General features: G+C 38.1%; 1 protein-coding gene and 1 long non-coding RNA gene across 2 annotated transcripts in view; one reads left to right on the top strand and one right to left on the bottom strand.

The window, feature by feature from the left end:
* Window positions 1-23,213, bottom strand: part of PPP1R36 (protein phosphatase 1 regulatory subunit 36) — a 31,979-nt gene that overhangs the window by 3,337 nt on the left and 5,429 nt on the right. Inside the window, exons 5-8 of the mRNA XM_034433591.3 lie at window positions 21,596-21,662; window positions 14,009-14,107; window positions 10,553-10,693; window positions 320-362 (exon numbers count right to left, since the gene is read on the bottom strand). Coding sequence (XP_034289482.1) covers window positions 320-362; window positions 10,553-10,693; window positions 14,009-14,107; window positions 21,596-21,662 — 350 coding nt within the window. The remainder of the gene's footprint in view (window positions 1-319; window positions 363-10,552; window positions 10,694-14,008; window positions 14,108-21,595; window positions 21,663-23,213) is intronic.
* On the top strand, window positions 17,599-21,892 carry LOC148116381 (uncharacterized). Its single transcript, XR_015728338.1, has 3 exons — window positions 17,599-17,659; window positions 21,157-21,305; window positions 21,527-21,892. It is a non-coding gene; the product is annotated as an uncharacterized LOC148116381 (long non-coding RNA).

Below are 23,213 nucleotides of genomic sequence, written 5' to 3'. Positions count from 1 at the left end.
CGAACCAACCAACCAACCAACCAACCAACCAACCAACCAACCAATCAATCAATCAATCAATCAATCAATCAATAAATAAATAAATAAATAGGGAGGATAGCATTTTTAGTCTTTTCAGCATATAGAGACTAATAAAAACTTCTTTTTCAGTTTAAGACATGTTGGTCATAAATGGCTTTTATTATTCATTGACTTTCTAGTGGCATATGTGATACATTACAGCTCAAAACCTGCTCCATCTGATTTTCCCCCCTTTATAATCACACAAAATTTAAATACAATTAATTTTATCTTGGAGTATATGTTAGCCTCTACTTACTTCAAAGAATTCCCTGTCTTTTCGAGATGATGATATTTTCTTTCTAAAACAAGGAAAAGAAGTAGCAAAGTATTAATCATAAAACCCTCTCTCAATTTTCTGCAATTGTCTTGTACAAGAGTATATTACAGAAGTGCTTCTTTTATATTACACTTCTGTAATATACTTCAAGAGTATATTACAGAAGTGCTTCAACGACAGCAATTGGAACCAGAATTTCCATCACTAAGCAACACAGTTGTAAAGCATGATGTCACATGACTGAACTACTTAGCGAAGGAAATTCTGGCACTCCCAGTTGCCATCATTAAGCTAATCATTGTGAGTTACTAAGTGAGGACATCATGCCACCATTTGTGACCTTCCCCCAGCTTCCCCTTTGATTTTGCTTGAAGGAAGCTGGCAAAGAAGGTCACAAATGGCCACTGGGATGCTTCAGTGGCCATAAAGCAGGCACGCGGGGTGAAGCATCCCAGTGGCCATTTGTGGCCAGTCATTACTACCTCTCATTCAGCGCCATCACAAATTCGAAAGGTCTTTCAACAGAAGAACCACCTGTAATCTACTGCATCTGAAAGCAAGAGAAAGTTTTGATAGTCATATGCAAATATAAACAGTCCCTTGTTTCCTATTCCATATGTTCATATCTTCAGTACACTGAAACAAAGATTTTTCTTGGGGAGAGGAATTGTTCCAGCAATAGGAAGCATCCTATTGCCTTAAAAAGGGAGGATATGAAAGGGTCCCTGAAAGGATTAGAGCATATACAGTGGGTGCCTAACTTGACCTTTGATTCCCTGCTGAAGCTGAGCTCCATTGTAACCTAATGTGCCAACTGCAGAGATAAAGCCTCTAGGTGAATTGCCAAGTAGCTAAAATAACTTCTTATGAAATGCAAAATGTGGATTCTGCTTGTTTGCTGTAACTTAAAATGTGTATTCTCAGCAACCTAATGAGAGATAGCATTCCCTAACAAAACTTGAGTTATATGCCAGAAAATGTATTTCTTTCCCCTTCTAAGGTCCATTGTTTTCAGAATGCTGAGAAAAATCATGAGGTTTGCATAATATGAAATAATGTTGCTATAGCAATGGCTATTTGTGTAAGCTGTGCAAACTATAAGAAGTTTGGAAAAGTTTTTTTTTCCTCGCGCGCCTGCTTTTCTCTCTGCCTGCTGTTTTAGGGGGATGACTAAAAAGGGTCGCCCAGTTTTGCTTTCTGCATAAAATAAAAACTGATTATCAGTAGCCTCGTGTTCAGAGTTTCATTGGACTTATTAGGTTCTGAGATGCATTCAAAAACCTTACAGTATCCACTGCATCTGAAAGCAAGAGAAAGTTTTGATAGTCATATGCAAATATAAACATCCCCTTGTTTCCTATTCCATATGTTCATATCTTTAGTACACTGAAACAAAGATTTTCCTTGGGGAGAGGAGAACAATTGTTTTAAAATATTGTTTATCCCTTAATATTTTTATAAATTGTTTCTAGGCTTCACATACTGTACCTTTTCCTTTACCCATCAGACATCTATGGAGGTTCTCAATCATCCAGATCATGGTTGTCCAAAAGGTGCTGACTAAAGGGCAACTGGACTCTCTTGGTTTTTTCCTTAATAACGTTTCACTTCTCATCCAAGGAACGGAAGAGGCTTCTTGGATGAGAAGGTGAAATGTTTTTCAAGGGAAAAAAAATCAGGGAAGTCCAATTGCCTTTTGAACAGCAACCTTTGTGTTACCCATCAGACCACTACAAAGATCCCTTACTTCCTCAGGTGATTTATTTCAAGACACTCTTCACTTTTAACTTTCCCTTTTCTGTAACTATGTGGTGGGAGTGGATTGGGGTGGGGAAATAATTAAATCCCTGAAATCCATTCTTCAAAGCTAGACTTTCCAGCTAGGTCACTAAGCAACCTTACTCATGTAGCTTCTTGCATGGATAGCACTGGGATGGGCTTCCACCTAAAATTAACAACAGAGTCAGCATGCTTCTTTCAGCCTAATCAAGAAAAGGAAGAACACTCCCCAACCGCAAGCAATGAGGCTGGCTTAATCCAATGTTGCTGAATGTGCACCTGGGTAATATTTCCATGTAAAAGGTGTGGCATCCATTTTGTATATTTACAAATAATTAGATATACAATGTACGGAGGGGCTAGAATGGGATCTGGTTTTAAAAATAAAATCAATACATGGAAAGTTGCACCGAATGGTCTGGCAAGATGAGATTCTGATTGGATGAGACCCTGATTAGAATAAAATTATTGGGAAGAGAGGTTGCTGAAAGGAACAGTTCCTTTCACTTGCTGAGAACTCCCAACATTATTTCCCATTCAGTTACCTTCATTATAACCACTAACCAGCACCGAGTTTCCCTCATTTTGATGTGGAAAATGTATTAATATTGTTTAAAATCCAACTCCTTCATCGTTTCTGACAGCTGAAATTATTCTCTATGAAGCTTTCAACACCACACCTAGTTTGGCTTTGCAAATCTGCTGGGGTGCCTCTCACAAATAATCAAGCGGCTTTCTCATTCTAAACCAGTTCACACATGTAGCACAAACAATAGCACAATGAGATAATGAAATCTTAAGGTGACAAAACTAAATAGCACTGCTTCAGCTTCTTATGCTAAATACACATTCACATATCCTCCCCGTAGATAAAAACACCACTGAAGAATCCTATCACAACTTTCCCAAGGTCCCTTAGAGATATGGACTTCAACTCTCAGAATTCCCCAGAGGGAATTGCCATTGATAAGAATTCTAAGAACTAAACTCCACATATTTGGGAGAACAGAACGGGAATCCTAACATACCAGGGATGAATGGGATTAAAAGCTTCCTTACTATTGTGATATGATTTTATTGGACTATACTAAGACGTGTTAGTACTTGTTGACCAAAAGTTTCTTATAGCAGCCTAGACAAAAGGACAGAAAAGATCCGTACATATTTAGTAGATGTATACAGTAGTGGCCAAAACTGTGAAAACCTTTTGGGAAAAGTGTATTTTCTAAAACTAGCTAATAACACTACTTTTTTTTTAGTAGTACCATAAAATTATATATCAATGGAAAGATAATTTAATCAAGAATGTAATGCAATAACTTTTATGAAGAATTTGCTATTAGAATAGCAGTTACAGTATAAAGAAGAAAAGTGAAACATATAGAAAAAATGAAATATATAAAAATTATCACCACAGAGAAAACGAGATATACAAAAATTATCACATCAGTTAATACTTAGTTGGGTAACCTTTAGCATGAATGACGGCTTTACAATGTCTTCCCATGGATGAACCAAGTCTTTTAGTTCTGCAGCTGTTGTAATGTGAAACCAAGATTGAATGATTGCTTATATTAACTGGGTTTTATTGCTGGGTCGTTTCTGAATAACAAGTTTCTTTAGTTGGCTCCATAGATTTTCAATTGGGTTAAGGTCTGGGCTATTCCCAAGCCATTCCAGCAATGGAATATGATTATCTTGAAACTCCCCAAAAAAGTGGTGTTATTAGCCATCAAACCTCAAAAATACACTTTTCCAAAAAGGTTTCCACAATTTTGGCCACTACTGTAGATGAGAAATGAGCAAAGAGCGATCTGGGTTATATGCAATCCTGAAAGTCAGGGTTTGCAGACCAAAAAGGCTTCTTTAACCATGATTACTGAAAACTAACAACACAGATTTATACCACTTCATTTGGGAAACATGAATACTGCAGTTTTAAAATATAAAGTCAGCAAATAATAATAATAATAATAATAATAATAATAATAATAATAATAGTGAAAGAAAAGAAAAGTGAAGAACCAATGATTAAGGAAGTAAATAAAGGAGGCCTTTTAAAGACAACTAAAACAAAAGCAGAATATAAGAAAGAAGTAATTGAGCAGCGAGCCGAAAATTGGAAACACAAAGCTCTGCATGGCCAATACTTGAAAAGTATTGAAGGCAAAGCTGACCAGAAACTAACTTGGAACTGGTTAAGATCAGGAGTACTGAAAAAAGAAACAGAAAGCTTTATTTTGGCAGCTCAAGAACAAGCCCTAGCCACAAACTGTATGAAGGCAAAAATTCAACATGTTACCACCAACAGCAAATGCCGCCTCTGCAATGAAAAAGAAGAGACAGTTGACCACCTGATCAGTGGGTGCAGCAAAATTTCACAAACTGACTACCTACAACGCCATGACCGTGTTGCTAAAATCATTCACTGGAAATTGTGCCAGAAGTTTGGATTTGAGTACAGCAAAAACCACTGGGAACATCAGGTTGAGAAAGTTTTAGAGAATGAGAAACTCAAGATCTTGTGGGACTTTAGGATTCAGACTGACAGGCACTTGGTCCACAACACACCTGACATAACAATAGTTGAAAAGAAAAAAGTATGGTTCATTGACATTGCAATACCTGGTGATGCACGAATTGAAGATAAGCAGCAAGAAAAAATCACAAAGTACCGCGACTTACAAATTGAAGTTGAGCGACTGTGGAAAAAGAAATCGTGTGTTGTCCCAATTGTAATTGGAGCCCTCGGAGCAATACCCAAAGGGCTACCCCGCTATTTAGAAATTCTAAATTTGCCGGACTTGAACATTTTGACTCTACAAAAAACCACCTTACTCGGAACAGCTTACATCCTCCGACGATACCTTAACAGTTCCTAGGTCCTTGGTTAGGACTCGAGCTGCTGAGCTATTAACCAGCCTCAAAAGCTGTGAATCTCACTAAAGATTAACCAATAAATAATAAATAATAATGTGATTTCACCCATAGGAAGTCCTCACTGTGTAAAAAATAGTAAGGTTGCCCATCCTAGTCTTTATGAATAAATGATAAAAGGTCCAGGTAAGGAACCTGGATAGCTCAACAGACAGAGCTCTGTAATTTAACACCAGCTGTCTGCAATTAAAGTAAGATCGAATCTCAAGGTTGACTCAGCCTTCCATCCTTTCTAAGATAGGTAAATTGAGGACCCAGTTTGTGGGGGCAATAAGCTGACTTTGTATAAACATACAAAAGTATGAAGGCTATTGCTTAACGCACTGTAAGCCGCCCTGAGTCTCCGGAGAAGGGCGGCATATAAATCAAATTTAAAAAAAAAAATGGGTAGAATTACTTTTACATAAAGGAAAAATACTCACAAATGAAAGCCAATTTTTCATGTCTCAGGATAATGATGCGAGATCGAATTTGAGTCGATCACTGGGTCCAGACATTTACTCTTCCAAGCTTTCAGACTCATGCTGGGCTCCAGCATTAGTTCAAAAACCCAGAAGAGTAAATCTCAGGTCCTGGTAACCAACTCAAATTCGATCTCGCAGGAAAAATACTGCTCAGGACACCTGCATAATATTTCATTTGCTCAACTATTTCTATAGTATGCCCTTGAATCTTCCTCTCTTATCATTTTGTCTTGGAGGGCATTTTTTGTTTTGTTTTTTGCTGCTTTCCCATGCGTCCTCTACTGCTCTCTTTGGTCTTTCTGCTAATCATTGGCCTTGCTGACAATATTTGATTTGTGCCCCAAGCTTACACTGGCTAAGAGGGTATCTTTCCTGCCACACTAATCGTCATTAAAGACAGGAAAATGCATGTGAATGCATTAGAAAGGAGCTTAGTTCAGGGTATGCTTTTATTTTTATCCTCCTTTAGTAAAAATGAAGCAACTATTAGTACTTTAAAGATTAACCCATCTATAAGTTTTCATGGACAGGAATCCACTTCAAGATAGTCACAAATGATTAGCCTGAGTTATGTGTTATATATACATGAACCAATCTAGGGGAAGGAAGGAGGATGAACTATAAATGGTGAGATTTATGAAAAAATAACATGTAGTATATATAGGCAGTGATAATTTTCTCATTAATTGTGACCTTTCACAAAATTGTTGTTGAGAGATAACACAGATGTTCTTTCAGAGGTAATACATATCATGTGTTATTTAAAATAGCATTTCATGGGTTGAATAATTAAGTTCAGGTTAAGTATTTCCCAGACAGTCATAAAAGTTAAGGAAACTAATGAAAGGGCCTTTTCGTAGTACCAAGCCCCAATGCTAGTCCACACCCTTGAGCAGGTGGAAAATTGTCCTAACTTGATTTGCTATTTGCAATCTCTCATCTGTCTTTTTCCAAAGTAATGATTTCACAAATGCTGAAGCAGCTTTTGAATGGTATGAGGAAAAAAGGAGGAGGTTATTTAAGGGAGTCTAAAGTATACATTTCATTCATGGGTTGGGACCAGGTGAAAGCTATGTTAAGAGGATAAACTCACATTTATGCTGTAATTAAGTGCAAATGAGGATAAAGCTCTAAACATAAGCTGGTGGTATGCTGTCCAGAGTCAGATTCAGTGAGATGGGTGGCCATGTAAATTTGCTAAACAGTTTTGTCTTGGTTTTTTTTTTTGTTGTTTTTTTTTTTTTTTGCTAAAGCAGACACAGGTAGTCCTCAATTTACAAACACAATTGACCCCAAAATTTATGTTGCTAAATGAGAAATTTGTTAAGTGAGTTTTGCCCCATTTTACGACTTTTCTTGCCACATTTGTTAAGGGAATCACTGCAATTGTTAAGTTAGTTACACAGTGATTCACCGTTAAGTGAATCTGGCTTCCCCATTGACTTTGCTTGTCAGAAGGTCACAAAAGGTGACCCTGGGACACTGCAACTGTCATAACACCCAGGGGGAGGGCCTTCTCTGTGGGAGCCCCTGCCCTGTGGAATGAACTGCCCCCGGAAATGCGCAAGATCTCCAACCTCCGTGTATTTCACTGTGCCCTCAAGACCCTGCTGTTCCGCCAAGCCGGGCTATCAATTTAATGATTTTTAAATTGGGTTTTAAATTTTTGGGGTTTTAAATTTCAGCCGAATTATGTAATAATTTTAATTATTTTAACTGATGTTTGTCTTTGTGTTTTTTAATAGGCTGTACACCGCCCTGAGTCCTTCGGGAGAAGGGCGGTATAGAAATAAAATTATTTATTTATTTATTTATTTATTTATTTATTTATTTATTTATTTATTTATTTATTTATTTATAAATGGGAGTCAATTGTCAAGCATCCGAATGTAAATCACATGACCATGGGGATGCTGCAGGGGTCATAAGAATGAAAAATGGTCATAAGTCACTTTTTTCAGTGCTGACTTGGAATGACTTGGATGACTTGGAATGGTCACTAAGTGAACTGTTGTAAGTCAAGGACTACCTGTAATAGAACTACAATATGCACAACAACCCAGTAGGTTGGAAAGCAGCACCTAGCCAACTTTGACTAATCTCAAAAAGTTCAGTTGAATTGGACCTGTTTAGTGCTTCATTGGGAGACCAACAGGGGATCACAGTTCTGTAGGCTGTATTGGGAATCAAAGAGACTGGCTTGGAAGAAGATAATGACAAATCACTCCCATATTCCAGTCAAGAGAATTGTATGGAAATCCATAAAGTTAACATAAGTTGAATGTGACTCAAAAGAGACTTTTGTTTTTTCAGTCTAATACATAAGAAGAGTATGAACAACCTAGACAACTAACACTTTTTTTCCAAGTCCAAGGCTCTGAATGTTTTAAATGTTTTTACAATCTGATAGCAAAATGCTGCTAATAAACATGCCTGCACCTCTTCAGATCCTTACAATGCATTCACAATAAACAGGCTACCTGGCAGTTTCCCTCAGATCCTGACAGAAAAATCAGTGTTAAAGATTTTGGAGCTGTATTATGAAACACAAGACAGGAACCAAACTGAAAGGTTTGCCTACCCCTAACTGGAAGGCTCATTACCCATTGATTATCAGAAACTTATCCTTCAAAGAATAATGGGAAGGTTAGGCTTCAATCATTAATTTTCTTAAGAAAATCATTACTGCGTTTGTCCATTAAAAAACAAATATACTCTAGCTGGGTTCTACCTTTTCAACTTCTCTGAAAATGCCTGACCTTTGTTTAAATATTGCAAACTTTGGGGTTTTTTCCTGCTTGTTGTTGCTGGATTTGGGGCTACCTGGATTTGGGGCTACACGTCAGGACATTTGTCGCCTCAGGAAGCTGTTTTTAGACAAGAAAAACCAGTCTGGTGAAGCCAGACTGGTGGACTTACGGTCAAATAATATATTTTAACTTTGGTGATCCTATCCTTAGTCTAAGGAGGAGTTAGAATCAGAAAGACATGTCTGCCATTTGTTTACATATTTACAATTGAAAGAAAGATTTAAAGCAGACAAAAAGAGTTATGAGTTTGATTTTGTGAAAAATGAATTGGAATTGTGTGGTAGTCATGAATATATTATTGCTAAAGTTTATAAATTGTTATTGAATTTTAATTTGGAAAATGAACACATAAAGCACTGCATGATTCAGTGGGCAAGGAATTTTGAATATAATTTCATGCTTCAACAATGGGAAAATATGTGAATGAAAGGTTTAAAATTTACATTAAATTGTAACTTAAAATAAAATTTTTATAAGATGATGTATTGTTGGTATTTAACACTAGATAAGTTGTCAAGAACATATAAAGGTATTTCAAATAAATGTTGGAAGTGTAAAAGTAAAGAAGGGACCTTTTACTACTGATGGTGGACATGTGACAAAGCAAAGAAATGTTGGAGTAGGATTCAAATCTTAATACCGAAGATTCTCAAAGTGAATATAAAGATAAAACCAGAAACTTTTCTTTTGGGTTTAATGGAAAAAGACTTGGGGAAAAAAAATTGGTACTTTGATGTTATATATGTTGAAAGCAGCAAGATTACTTTACGCACAAAAATGGAAGGACACTTTGATTCCCACAATGGATGAATGGCTGCAGAAGTTGATGGAGTTAGCCGAGGTGGCCAAACTGACTGCTTTGATTAAAGACAAAAATACAACTACTTTTCAGGGGTGGGTTTTAAATTTTTTTACTACCGGTTCTGTGGGCGTGGCTTATTTTGTGGGGGTGGCTTGGTGGGGGGTAATGTGACTGGGGGGGTGGCCAACTTTTTTTTTTTTACTTTTAAAAGCATTTTTTTCTACAACCTTAAGAAGTTGCAGGAAAAAAATGCTTTTAAAAGCCTCTGACGATCAGGCAACTCAGCTGGGATTGCCAGAAGCTTTTAAAAGCACTTTTTCCCCCACAACCTCTTTGGCCGAAGAGGTTGCAGAAAAAAATGCTTTTAAAAGCCTCTGACGATCCCAGCTGAGCCGTGCGATCATCAGAGCCTTTTTTTTTACTTTTAAAAGCATTTTTTCGGCTGAAGAGGTTGTAGAAAAAATGCTTTTAAAAGAAAAAAAAGCCTCTGATGAAATGGGCGGGGTAAGTGAGCGGCGACCGGGCCGGGAACCGGTTCGGGGGCATGGCCAGCCAATGTTATTACCGGTTCTCCAAACTACTACAAATTTTTACTACCAGTTCTTGCGAACCGGTAGCAACCCACCACTGCTACTTTTGTTTGTACTTGGAAGCCGCTTCTGGACTTTGTTCTCGAGGTGGAAAAAAATGAAACTTTGACTTTGGGTTTTACCAGTTAGATCAGTTTGTTGTTATAGAAACGGCTAGTTTATGCTACTATGTAAAAGTAAAAAAGGTCTGATGTTATTATGTTATTCTACTGCACCAAAGGGAGTTGGAAGTCAATGCCTTTTCTTTCTTCTTCCCCTTTTTCCCACACTTTTCCCTCCCCTACCTTTTCTACTATTTTATTTTGTATTTTTGTATCTTATAGTATTAATAAATAAATAAACTAAATTGATGACAACCCTCATTGGTTGGCTGTGTATACTTCCTAGTAAGGGTCCCAAAAATTGGGACTTCACTTCACTTCACAAAACTGCCTGCTGTCATTTCTCTTTTCCATCCCTTCTTCCACTCAGAAAATAGTTTATCTGCCTTCAATTCTCGATTGCCTATAGCCATTTATACATAGTGCATATGACTTGACATCACATTTAGATCATAACATGACATCACATTTAGAACCACATTATTTCAGAAGGTCTATCCAGGGAAAGAGTTCAGCATGCAATTACCCACACACATTCATGAAATGTGGTGGTGGAGGTTGATTTATAACCCTTGTGCATTGTCTCACCACTTCTTTCATTCTTTCCACACAAAAAATATTCATGAGGAAAAGACAGAATAGGTGCAGGTCTTCTGATGGGCAATATGAGGAAACATCCATTTGGAATCACTCAGAGAAAATATTTTCTAGGCACAACCATTTCCTTACTTTCCACAAGCCATGTGATGCTGATCAGACATTCCCAGTCCAAGGATAAGCATACAGTACATTTCAGCAAGGTGCTTTTTGGTCACTGCGAGCTTTATTTGGTTTTCCTTCGTTTCTTTTTTTTCTAGGATGCTGGGCTTTCTGTTTGACAAAATATATATATAAAAATTAAAGGATTTTTTAATTTATTTCTGTTCTGGGGAACATTTTCTTGAAAGTATCTATACAAAGCTGAATACATATTGATAGATAGGTCTGATAGAACAAGCAAAAGGTGAGTTGAGCTACCCATTCTCTTCTTTTATGACACCTTTTCTCTTCATCTCTTCCTGATACTTTGTTCTTTCCCTCCACATGCGGTAGGCTGTAGCGGGAGAGATATATTGCTCTGAACTGATCATTTGCAGACACTTTTTCAAATCAAATAAAGACATAGAGTCAGATGTGGTCTAGGCTGTTCAACCCACGCTTAGTGCATTTCCAATCTTCTAATCCCAATTAGAAAATCAGAAAAGTTATCAACACTGGGAATTTCTGAGTTAATAAAAGAAAACATTGTAAACACCGCATCATAAAAGTCACCTACCCAATTTATTAAGACTCCAATGATTAAAATAGTTTACATATATACCAGATTATCATTAATAGTAGAACTATAATGCATCTCAAACAAGAAGCAGAAAGGATAGTACTACAATGCCCTACATAGGTCAAGAGAAGGAAGAAAACATTAATGCTGACATTTTCAAAATCCTAGCAGGGTTATTGCAAAAGCTGGAAGTTGTGATCCAACACAGCATAAAACATTTACTGATGCAAGTAAATGTTTGTTCTATGACTGAATTCATCATGCAAAACTTCCCTTCAGGATTGTTTAAACTAAATTAACTAATTTAATTTAAACTAAATCAGGGTCAGTCCTGCCATAAGGTATCCATCAGGCTGTAATTTTAATATGATAAAAGGAAAAATAGTCAAACACATGGTGAATGTTCACATTAATTGTAATTAAATTTAAAATTAATTAAGTCAACTTTTTTCATTCTGAACCTATATACAGTACTTTTTCGTCTCAATCCCATCCCCTTTTTGGAATGCATCCCACAGCCCATCCCTTGCTCAGTGCAGGAATCCAAGCTAGCATCCTTGAGAACCATCTTTTGCTCAAACTCATTCAGAGAACAGTGTTCACCACTTCTTTGTCAATAATTGGTTCTGTGTTTATATAACTTAAAGCCTTTAAGATGATCCCCTAACATTCAACAATAAATTGACTTCTTGTAATGGTAGTTTAGGAACAACGTTTGGTATCCAGAACTATTTCTGTTTGTCTATCTTAAAGTTGGAAGCCCAGAGTTAGACACAGTACATGAGCTAGAGGACTTTTAGCCTTGCTTTAAGTTTAATATTGAATATTTCAGGGAAACAGCCAGGTCATTATTACAGGTAGTCCTTGACTTACAACAGTTCATTTAATGACCATTCAAAGTTACAAGAGCACTGAAAAAAGTAATTTATGACCATTTTTCACACTTATGACTGCTGGAGCATCTCCATGGTCAGGTGATCAAAATTCAGACACTTGGTGACTGACTCATATTTATGATGGTTGCAGTGTCCCAGGGTCATGTAAATAACCTTTTGTGACCTTCTGACAAGCAAAGTCAATGGGAAGCCAGATTCACTTAACAACCATGGTACTAACTGAACAACTGCAGTTGCACTTGCAAAATGGGGCAAAACTCACTTAACAAATGTCTCACTTAGAAATATAAATGTTGGGCTCAATTGCGGGTGTAAGTCGAGGACTACCTGTAGTTATTTCATTTTTGTACACTAGAAATACATATTCAGATCCAGATACTGGCTTGACCACCTTTAAAACAGGATTGGATAAATCATACCAATTTTCAAAGTTGTGTTCGAAGAAACCTAAAAAGGACCAAAGGATAGAGAATCGGAGAGGTAGACCAATAAGAGGTGGTGAATCAAATATCTTAAAGAGGACACTGCAAATACCTGAAGAAAAAATAAGGTCATGAAGGAATGGGAGGTTAAAAACTACAGTATATGGATGGAGCTCCAGGAGGCACTGTGGAACTTCAAAATATATGGCTCTAACCCAGGGGTGGGTTCTAAAATTTTTTACTACCAGTTCTGTGGGCGTGGCTTATTTTGTGGGCATGGCTTGATGGTCATGTGACAATTATTTAGGATTTAGCAGAGGTACTGGTCTACCAGGCTTTTAACTGCTTGCAGAGCTGTACCGATCTACCCATTTATTTTTGCAGGGACTGGTCTACCCATTTATTTTTGCAGGCACCGGTCTACTCATTTGTTTTCTTTTAACACTGATCAGCTGTAGGGCGACCCTCTGAAGCCCTGCGGCAAGAGTTTAAACAGTTTTTTCCCCTCTAGCCATCAGCTGGGACTCAGGAGGCAGCAATAGATTGGGGGTGGGGCCAAATAAAAGGTAAGAATAATGCGGGGGGTGGGGGTTGGGGGGGTCAGAAACAGTTCGGTGACATAATATCGTCACCGCTACCGGCTCAGCGGAACCGGGCCGAACCGGGAGGAACCCACCACTGCTCTAACCAGCAAGTCTGTCATAAGATCATCAAGAAGAGAACACAGAGCCTGAAAGCATTTCATCATTTACCTATTCTCTCTATTATATAAGGTGACCTATTGCATAGCACTGTTGTCCATATAGCTTGATTCTTGTATCTTCTCTTCCCACATGATGAGATATTGGCACTACAGAGAATTAAAGTAGAGAGCTTCCTAATATCAGGTATTCCTTGAAGCACTGAGCCCTAGCCATCCCTCCCTAAACAAGGCAGGTCTTTATCATCATGCTAAATAAAATAAAAATTAATTACAAGACTATCAAATTGTGGGCTAAGAAGAGTATATTTTGTAACCTACATTACTATGTACTATTTGTTATTTCCCCGGGTCATAAAGCAATATCACTGGAGCCAATTTGATGAGTAAAATTTATCTTAGCCTCTTCTCTGACTTCAGCAGGTATTTCAGAATCACAAAGGGCTAGAAACTTGTTTTTCAAGCTGAGTTTCTCAGGGTAGAATTAAGTAATTTACACTTTAAAACACCTTGCTCCCACAAATTGATTAAATTTTCATTTTGAGTTAAATCTAAATCTACATTCTTGCTACAGAATTTGAAATCTTTGACACTGAAAAATCCGTGCAGATTTGTAAAATGGGACAAGGGTATTTTATTCTGAGCAACCTGGTCTCCAAATGCTAGACCTTCCATTGATGGAGAAAGCTCTTTGCATAGTCTAGTAAAGATCAAACCGGGAAATCCTCTGAGTGCACAAACTCTAAAGAAAGAGAATACCTTTGCCTTAGTACCAAGACTTCACCATACAATATTATGTACATACTGTAGTTATGGGAGTCTGCTTAGGAAAGCATAAAAGTTACTCACCCCATAAAAGACTTGGGTTTTATCTCCAGGGTTATTTTCTCCAGATAAAAGGAAATGTAGTACAACAAAGCCATGAGGAAATCATCCAACTGCTTACACCTAGAACAAAATTAAAAGTCACATATTGCGAAAGAGATTTTTACTTGGAACAGGGTACTAGGATTTGGGAAATAATATTTGCTTCAGGAGCAATGATTTTACCATCCTCATTCATATCAATGATACATTTTAATCCCACCAATTCAGTTATTTGGGCAAGGATACAAAACATCCAATGTGTATATCCAAACCACTTTTCAAATCACTTGATAGTTCTTATACTCTCCATAGTTGCTCTTTCCATGCTCCTAAATTCAGCATAAGCATACCCTTACTTTCATCTTTGAACCCTCTGCCTCTTCCAGTCTGATACATCTCTCCCCTTATTGTTTCTCCATCCAGCACCACTCCTGCTCATCAAAAATCCGCCTTACCTGAAGACTGAGATGCAACCTTCCAAAAGTTGATATCAAATTACAATGATTAATAAGAGATTTTTAAAATATAAATTTGAATTTGTCTTTTGAATTTAGCAGTCCTAAGCAGGTGACTATATATTGCATAGGCCAGTGATGGCTAACCTTTTTGCTGTTGGGTGCCAAAAATGGGGGAAATTTAGGGGGGTCGTGTTCGTGCCCACATCCATAATTCAATGCCTCTGCCCCACCGTGCATGCATGTACAATGTGACAGCAAAAAGGTGGGCCCAGTAGGCCCGTTTGTCACTCTCCCCATGTTCCAGAGGCTTTTTTGAGGCCTGGGGAGGGTGAAAACAGCCTCCCCTCCACCCCAGATGCCAGAAATAGCCCATTTCCTGACTTCTGGTGGCCCGGAAGGCCCATTTTTCACTCTCCCCAGGCTCCAGAGGCTTTCTTGGAACCTGGGGAGGGCAAAACCAGTCTTCCCCACTTTTCTGGATGCCCTCCGGAGGCTGGAAACGCTCCATTTCCCACCCGTAAGGCCTGAAAATCAGCAGGCCGGCCCACACATGGTGCTGGAGCTGAGCTAGGGCAACGCTCGCGTGCCCACAGATATGGTTCCGTGTGCCACCTGTGGCACACGTGCCATAAGTTCGCCATCATGGGCATAGGCCTTCTAGCTGATAGAATGGAGGCAAGAATATGCTAGCTTGTAAAATAATCTCTAAATTAAAGATCCTAGCTTGCACATAATAGCCTAAATACATTTGGGGGTAAAACTGGCCTGTGCTCCCCTTGTGGCATACTGCCTATTCTTATCACTAGCAGTAGTATGTCGTATGGCCATGACTGAGACTAGTATTCTCATTGACTAAAAAAGTTATGGAAAATATACCAAGGTCATAATGAGCAGCAGCAGGCTATATCTATAGCTCACCTGGTGCTGTCCATAACCTATGGATAGCTGCAATCCAGAATGCAAGAAGAGAATAGTAAAAGGAATAGTGAATAGTGAAATTAAGAGCTCATGTGGTAACCATGGCACAAAGATATCCTGTTAACCATTGTTAAATTTATCTGTAACCTTTGATTGATCCTGAGTCTACTGTGGAGGCAGCTTTCATCTGTCTTTTGCTGGTCCAGTGTTAAAAAAGTGTTTTCCTTCTTCTCCGGAAACAATCTTTGACACCTCTGTGACAATGTGGTTGATGACACTATCAGAGTCAGGGATCTATCCAGCTCCCATTGGATGTTTTGGGCTTCTGAAGGCAATCGCCTTCCCTCTGGCTCTGAATACTGCCATGCCGGAGCTGTTCTGCTTTCAGGGATAGGAGAGTCCAATTCTTTCAAAATACGCTCTCCCCACTCTCACCACATCTAAGTTCTATGGAGCAGCTCCATGCAATCAATTACCTAGTGAAGAAAGAAATATCTCTCTATGCGTCTCTTGCCACAACTGCCAGATTTGACAACAGATCCCCAGGCTGCCAGGGCTCAGAGAAATGGCGAGAGAAGTTAGGGACAAACTGACTTCCCCATCAAGTCAATGATCATGTAGAATTGAACTGTGCAGTTGGGTGCCTATTGGAAGAACTGGATTCCCATTGCCTGCATTGGTCAGCCAGCCTGAAAGATTGCTGACACCTGCTGTGGAGGGGGAGCACACTCCAGAGTCTCTGTGTGTGTACATTTAAACCTGAGTTTAGCACTCCTATGGAAAATATCAATATTTAATAATAGTTTTAAAAACAGCTGACAGGTACAGTAATTGCAAGAAAGGGGGATCTTCCCATTGTAACTGCCCTACCCCATCATCTTTTCTAAAACTGTTTTTAATCATATGTTCAGTACTCTCTAAAACAGCACTAGACCCTTGTTCAAAAGTAGAACCCAAACACTTGAGAGCTGCTAAAAGAGCCATGTAGTGAAGTGAACTTTCTTGTTCAACTATGCCACCCCAATAAGGCCTGTTGGCTCATCTCAGAGCATCTGACAGGTATGCTGGGTGGCTGAAGACTTTGGACTTCATTGCCCACTGATTCAGATACAAGTACTGTGTCTGTCTGATCTGTGGTTAGGTTAGAGTTTCTTAGTAAAATGCCTCCCCCATAGTGTGGGTTGGGAGTGCCCAATAAAGCAGAGATAGTATAATTTCTCCTGCCTGTATATTTAAAACTTTTTAAGTACAGATTTACTGGTCTTTAAGAAGAGCTAAAGGTTCTTGTCTAAAAATAATGCCACTATTGATTGGTCCAGGAGGTAGAAGAAAGGTGAGATGGAACAGCTCTTTCCTTTACATCACACCACACCTGCCTGACAGGCCAGTGTTTAAATTTGCCTTGCTCCTTTTCTAAGGCCTTAAGGACTGGTTTTGTCAATATTCTTGGGATCTAGATGTGGGACACAGGCTATGCAATAGTTATCTGGATTCTGGTTTTTATCCATGTGATTTATGCTGGTTATGTGAATGTTCTTTTTATTATGTTTGACTGTATTTCTAACTCTACTAACTGTCTAGAGTAATGAATTTGATGTAGGCAGTCATCTAAAGTGAATGAATGAATGAAGCTACATTTATGTCAAAAGGAGACCAACTGCCAGCTGATATACTGTACATGTGCCCGAAATATTGATGCCAAACCAAAGCAAACCCACCAGTCTAATTTGTTTCCTCCCCAATCCTAGTTTCAATGCATGTTAACAAGAGAAGAGTCTTTTTTTCCAATATCATCCTGGATAGCAAGTTTGCTATTACATGTCCAAAACACGTTGGTCAGTCAAAATACTTTTTAAAACACCTTTAAAGATCTCTTTCTCTTGCAGAGAGTTTCTAGTGAGGCAAGGCACATTTTCCCGCTCCATGCAGATTGCACGGGCATTACAGCCAAAAAGCAGTTGTATGTGAAGTCCAATCTGCCAGAATTCTCTCTGGAACAAAGAGAGATCTGAAGATTGCTCATATGTATTCCTCAACAGCTGATTTTTGTGAACACACAGCAGAAATTGATGCCTCTGCAGCCATTTGCCATCAGCTGAGAGTCATGGGTTCCATCATGCTCTGAGCTATAAATGCAGCTTTTCATGGACTTAAGGTTTCATCAGATCTCATCTTTTTAATCACTTTGGAATTTATTTTTTGTACAGCTTCTTTGAGATTGATAAACCTTCAGAACTGCAAGCCTACAAGTTGCTGGGTGTGTTTTCCTTCAATCTGTTTCAAAAGAAAGGAAACTAAATCTTATTATCTTTGTAATATGTTTTTTGTAACTGGCAATATACAGCAAAGTACTTTAGGGTTTAAAAAGTTCAAATGCTAACTAAGCCTTTGTGAAACTGATTTAAAGAAAGACTTTGAAATTAATTAGATTCTCTCCTGTGGGAAAGGTCTGTTTTGTTTACATTTTGCAAACAAGACTTTGAAGATCTATTACTAAAGGATATGACAGCAACTTTAAAGGAAATGTTTGATTTGTGAGCATATGAAGTGCTTCAGCTTTTCAACTCTCTCCTGGAACTTAAAGTTGCTACTGAAGATGAACAAATTCCTTTGAAGACAATAAAAATGGTCTTTCAGAGGGACTTAAAAATTACAACAAAGAGATCAAAATACTGAATTTGCAAGTGGAACTGGATGAATATTTAAAAATCCAAAGGAACATACAAATAATGTACTTTAAAAGTGATGTGGACTATCCTTTTACATTTAAATATAAGAGATGTATTGGAATTACTTAATAGAAATTACGAATGGTTTTGGATAAATATGATGAACTTCAGGAGAAAAGGCAAAGAGAATATAAAAAACAGAAGTTAGAATGTATCTATAGGATTTAAGAATGGCTGGGAGGAAAAAGGAAAAAAGCTACAAAATTGATTTATTTGACAGTGATTAAATAATGAGTTGCTATCTTTGGTGATATTTAATGGGTATCTGGATTGAATTGTTTCTCCTTTAGAAATATTCAATGATATAATGGATTAGTTTGTAACATTTATGCTATCAACTTTTGAATATTTAAATAAGGGGTTATTTCTGGTAATGTTTAAATTGAATAAATCAATAAATGTTTAATAGCTTTCAATTCCATTATTTTTGTAATGTTTAATTCTTAAGAGAGGGACAAAGAGGATTTAGAGTAAATGGAAAGGAGGTTTATATATTTAGAATCTTATCAATTTTACTGATTTTTACTGGATCTCTGTTGATAAGAGGAGCTGAAGATTTAAAAAGGGTTTTATAGAAAATGAGGTGAGGTATAGAATTATGATCTGTTTATATTTAACAGTCAACAATAAATTGTTGTATTGATATTGTTTGCTGATGATAAAGAGGAAAGTTTATTTTTCTTACTATCTTTTTTGGGAGAGGGCCATTTTTCCTATGTATGTATGTATGTATGTATGTATGTATGTATGTATGTATGTATCTATCTATCTATCTATCTATCTATCTATCTATCTATCTATCTATCCATCCATCCATCCATCCATCCATCCATCCATCCAGAGAGAGGGGGGTATTGGGTTTCTTTGTTGTGTCTATTTAATATAATTCTTAATAAAAAAAGAAAGTGAACACTATTAAATAAATATGAAACAACTAGATTACCTACATTTATTTAATTTCATCTTAATTCAATTTATATTTAAACTAGCTGTATACCCGTGCTTCACTACAAAACTATGTGATCGGGCTTGATAAATCGACACTTAGAGTTTGAAAATTAATGAATAGATATGATCGGCCTCTCCTCTCCCTCAGGCTAGCCCTACAGAAGCCTCTCTTCTCTCTTTCTCTCCCTCAGGCTGGCCCCATAGACCCCCTCCTCTCCCCTTCTCTCCCTCAGGCTGGCCCCACAAAAGCCTCTTCTCTCCTCTCCCTCAGGCTGGCTTGACAGAAGCCTCCCTTATCCTCTCCCCTTCTCTCCCTCAAGCTGGCCCCATAGATATCTCCCCTTCTCTCCTTCAGACTGGCCCCACAGAAGCCTCTCCTCTCTCCTTCTCTCCCTCAGGCTGGCCCCACAAAAGCCTCTTCTCTCCTCTCCCTCAGGCTGGCTTGACAGAAGCCTCTCTTATCCTACCCCCTTCTCTCCCTCAGGCTGGCCCCATAGACCTTCTCCTCTCCCCTTCTCTCCCTCAGGCTGGCCCCAAAGAAGCCTCTCCTCTCCCCTTCTCTCCCTCAGCTCACAGAAACGTCTCCTATCCTATCCTCTTCTCTCCCTCAGGCTTTCTACCCCCTCCTCTCCATGAAGTTTGCCCCACAGAAGCCTGTCCTATGCTATCCCATTCTCTCCAGAGTAGAACGTCTAACTAATTAGCATCAGAGCCTGTTATAATAATATAGGAAATACTAATGCTCTGATGGTCATTTCAAAAAATCCTTTCTTTGTGAGCAACTAGAAGCCAAGAGGAACATACATGGCAAATTTCAAGTTTGTAGGCTTTACAGTTCTGGAGATTTTTGTGATTAATTCGTGAGTGGTTTTGGCTTTTATATATACTGTATAGATGTAGTTTTTATCTTGCCTCCACCACTTCTTTGTTTGACCTCTTTAAACCACAGACTAGCAGGAGAAAGATTCTGTATCCTACCTTTATAATAGAGTCAAAGCATATACAAATAAAGTGACACCATACTGATCTCTTATTTATCCCAGTATCTTATCCTTTCTATTTTTTCCCTTGTGTAGTTTATTACAGTTAAAGCTGGAAAGATAGAAGATAAAATGTCCAGAAATGAAATGAGCTCAGAGTTTGTTTGGGGTTTGGTTCTGTTTTTGTAACAGCATTGTCTGATGTGATGGCATTAAGCACTGTCCATAGGAGTTATTAGTGAAATACATCAATGATAGTTGGTGGAAGTTGTGAAGGACAAAGATTTTAAGGGTCTTTGGACCCCCTGTCAGATATGAATGGATGTAACAGAGGTTAATGGCTACAAGAGACAGCAACAGGCTCAGCCTTCACAGTGGTCTCCTGAGCTATTCGGGATACCTTATGTTATCAGTCTGATCAGGAGCCAGACTGGAGGGGGCTGCTGATTGGTAGTTTGGAGGGGTGGTGGCAAAGTGTTGGGAATCAGTTGTTCAATGGTGCACAGCTGTAAAAGACACAGCTGTAGAAAAAGATGCTTGGTTCAAATGAGACCTTAATCATCTTAGAATAAAAAAGTAACATTGGTCTTGGATCCAGTTGTGCCTGCTCAGGTGTTACTAATTTGTTGGTTAAATGTGTATGCCACTTGACTCCCAACACCTGTAGGCAGTTTCTTATCCTGGGATCCTAGCAGCTTCCTGGTTTTCAAAGTAACACCTGGAGATTAAAATGGAAATTAACTCCTGAAGACATTTTGAGAGATGTTGGAGAAAGATGAAAAACAAAGCTAAAGAAGAGCCACAGTGACACAGTGGTTAGAATGCAGTACTGCAGGTACTTCTGCTGACTGTTGGCTGCCTACGATTTGGCAGATCGAATTTTCTTCCATCCTTCCGAGGTGGGTAAAATGAGGACCCAGATTGTTGGGAGCAATATGCTGACTCTGTAAACCGTTTAGAGAGTGCTGTAAAAGCACTGTGAAGCGTTATATAAGTCTAAGTGCTAGTGCTAGTGCCAGTGCTAAGCATCAGTGAGAGTTTCTTGTCAAAATGAGGGAAACAAAACAATTATTTTTTTATTCTTATCATGCTTATAGGTAGCCAACAAATGGCCCTGTTCAAGATCACCCACTTCTTCCTGGGTAAAGAAAGACCAGAGAAATATCTGCAGTACCACTGTGAGCAATGTTCAAGGCATCGGTTGGATAAAGTTGCTTACATCCATTCTGAGATGTACTCTGGCAATGTAAGTCTGTGGAATTGAGAGATAAATTCTGGGTAGATTATCTGGGAAATGTTTAATTCTACTGATCCTAAGAAAGTTGAGAGGGTCTTTGGTGCTATAAATATTGCCATCCGATTATTAAATCTACTGTATGTGCCTCCTGACTGTTCCAGGCCTTGTGGGAGATGATGTATGGTTGGATCAAGCATTGGTAAATTAACTGATTTGCTTTAACTTAACAGCTTCTTGATTTGCTCATAAATGAAAACACACAAGCTTCTAATCATGTGACAGAAATACTCAATATGTACCTCATAACTAAGGAGAAAGAAGAAACGTGAATGGAATCATCTTCATGTGCCAGAAATAAAGCAGCATCTGAAAATATTCACAAAGAAAGAAAAGTATAATGAGCCAGTATGCTTAATCCAACCTTTCCAGAATTTGGAAGTATCTGCCAAGGCCCTCCACTTTGCAAGAAGCAGAAATTTGGGAACACCTGTTATAAGAAACCTAATCTAATGCTCAGGGCACAATGGACCTGATTTTCTTGCACAATGTCACTGTTTACCTGCCTTCTTTAAACCAATAAAAAAATTTAAATGGGACGGAAAGCTGCATCCTTTATAGAAGAACCCAGATACATACACAAAGGTGATAAAATCTATAGGGTAAAGTCATTTTAGAGCTTAGTCTTAGAGCAATACAGAACGATCTGTGATCTATAGGGCAGGGATTGGTATCTTGCCCAAACACCCCCAAAACCCGCACCTGGGATGAACCCCATCTCCTCCAGATATGTGAAATTACACATATCATCATATCCAGCCACCAGGGCAATTAAAATCTTACAAAAAGTTGGCTTATATCATTTTTTAAAACTATATCCAACTGTTCTTCATAACAACTCAGGACAGTCTACTTATTTTACTTCCTCAAAACACTGAAAAAATAAGCTCCGAAAAACCATAGCTATGACACTTCAAAGCTCATTAAAGATTTTCATGAACTGCAGTAATTCAGCTCATTAAAACAGCAGCATCTTTTTTTTTTCAAAATCACATGGAAGCTTGAAAAAAAATCATCTGCTTTAATAAATAAAGATTCTGTTTGGATGATCTTCAAACCATTTCTGAATTATTTTCCAAGGTGGAAAATAACTACCTCTCCCAAATCAACAAAAAACCTTTACAAGGAAATTGCAATTTGAATTAGGTTTAAGAATAGAATAGAATATAATTAATATAATTAATTAAGAATAGAATATAATAAAGAATATAATTCTTTATTGGCCAAGTGTGATTGGACACACAAGGAATTTGTCTTGATGCATATGCTCTCAGTATACATAAAAGAAAAGATACATTAGTCAAGAATCATATGGTACAACACTTAGTGATAGTCATAGGGAACAAATAAGCAATCAAATCATATTAGGAAACAGTCAATATAAATTGTAAGGATACCAGCAATAAGGTTACAGTCATACAGTCATAAGTGGGAGGAGATGGGTGATAGGAACGATGAGAAGATTAATAGTAATGCAGACTTAATAACTAGTTTGACAGTGTTGAGAGAATTATTTGTTTAGCAGAGTGATGGCTTCGGGAAAAAACTGTTCTTGTGTCTAGTTGTTCTGGTGTGCAGTGCTCTATAGCGTTGTTTTGAGGATAGGAGTTGAAACTGTTTATGTCTAGGATGCAAGCGGTTTGTAAATATTTTCACAGCCCTCTTTTTGTCTTGTGCAGTATACAGGTCCTCAATGGAAGGCAGGTTGATAGTAATTGTTTTTTCTGCACTTCTAATTATCCTTTGAAGTCTGTGTCTGTCTTGTTGGGTTGCAGAACCAAACCAGACAGTTATAGAGGTGCAGATGACAGACTCAATAATTCCTCTGTAGAACTGGATCAGCAGCTCTTTGGGCAGTTT

Source organism: Pantherophis guttatus, chromosome 1 (genome assembly GCF_059756535.1).
Source record: "Pantherophis guttatus breed Tessera chromosome 1, ASM5975653v1, whole genome shotgun sequence".
Classification (NCBI taxonomy): domain Eukaryota; kingdom Metazoa; phylum Chordata; class Lepidosauria; order Squamata; family Colubridae; genus Pantherophis; species Pantherophis guttatus.
The sequence above is the reverse complement of the archived record's forward strand: the minus strand, read 5'-3'. Positions and strand labels throughout refer to the sequence as shown.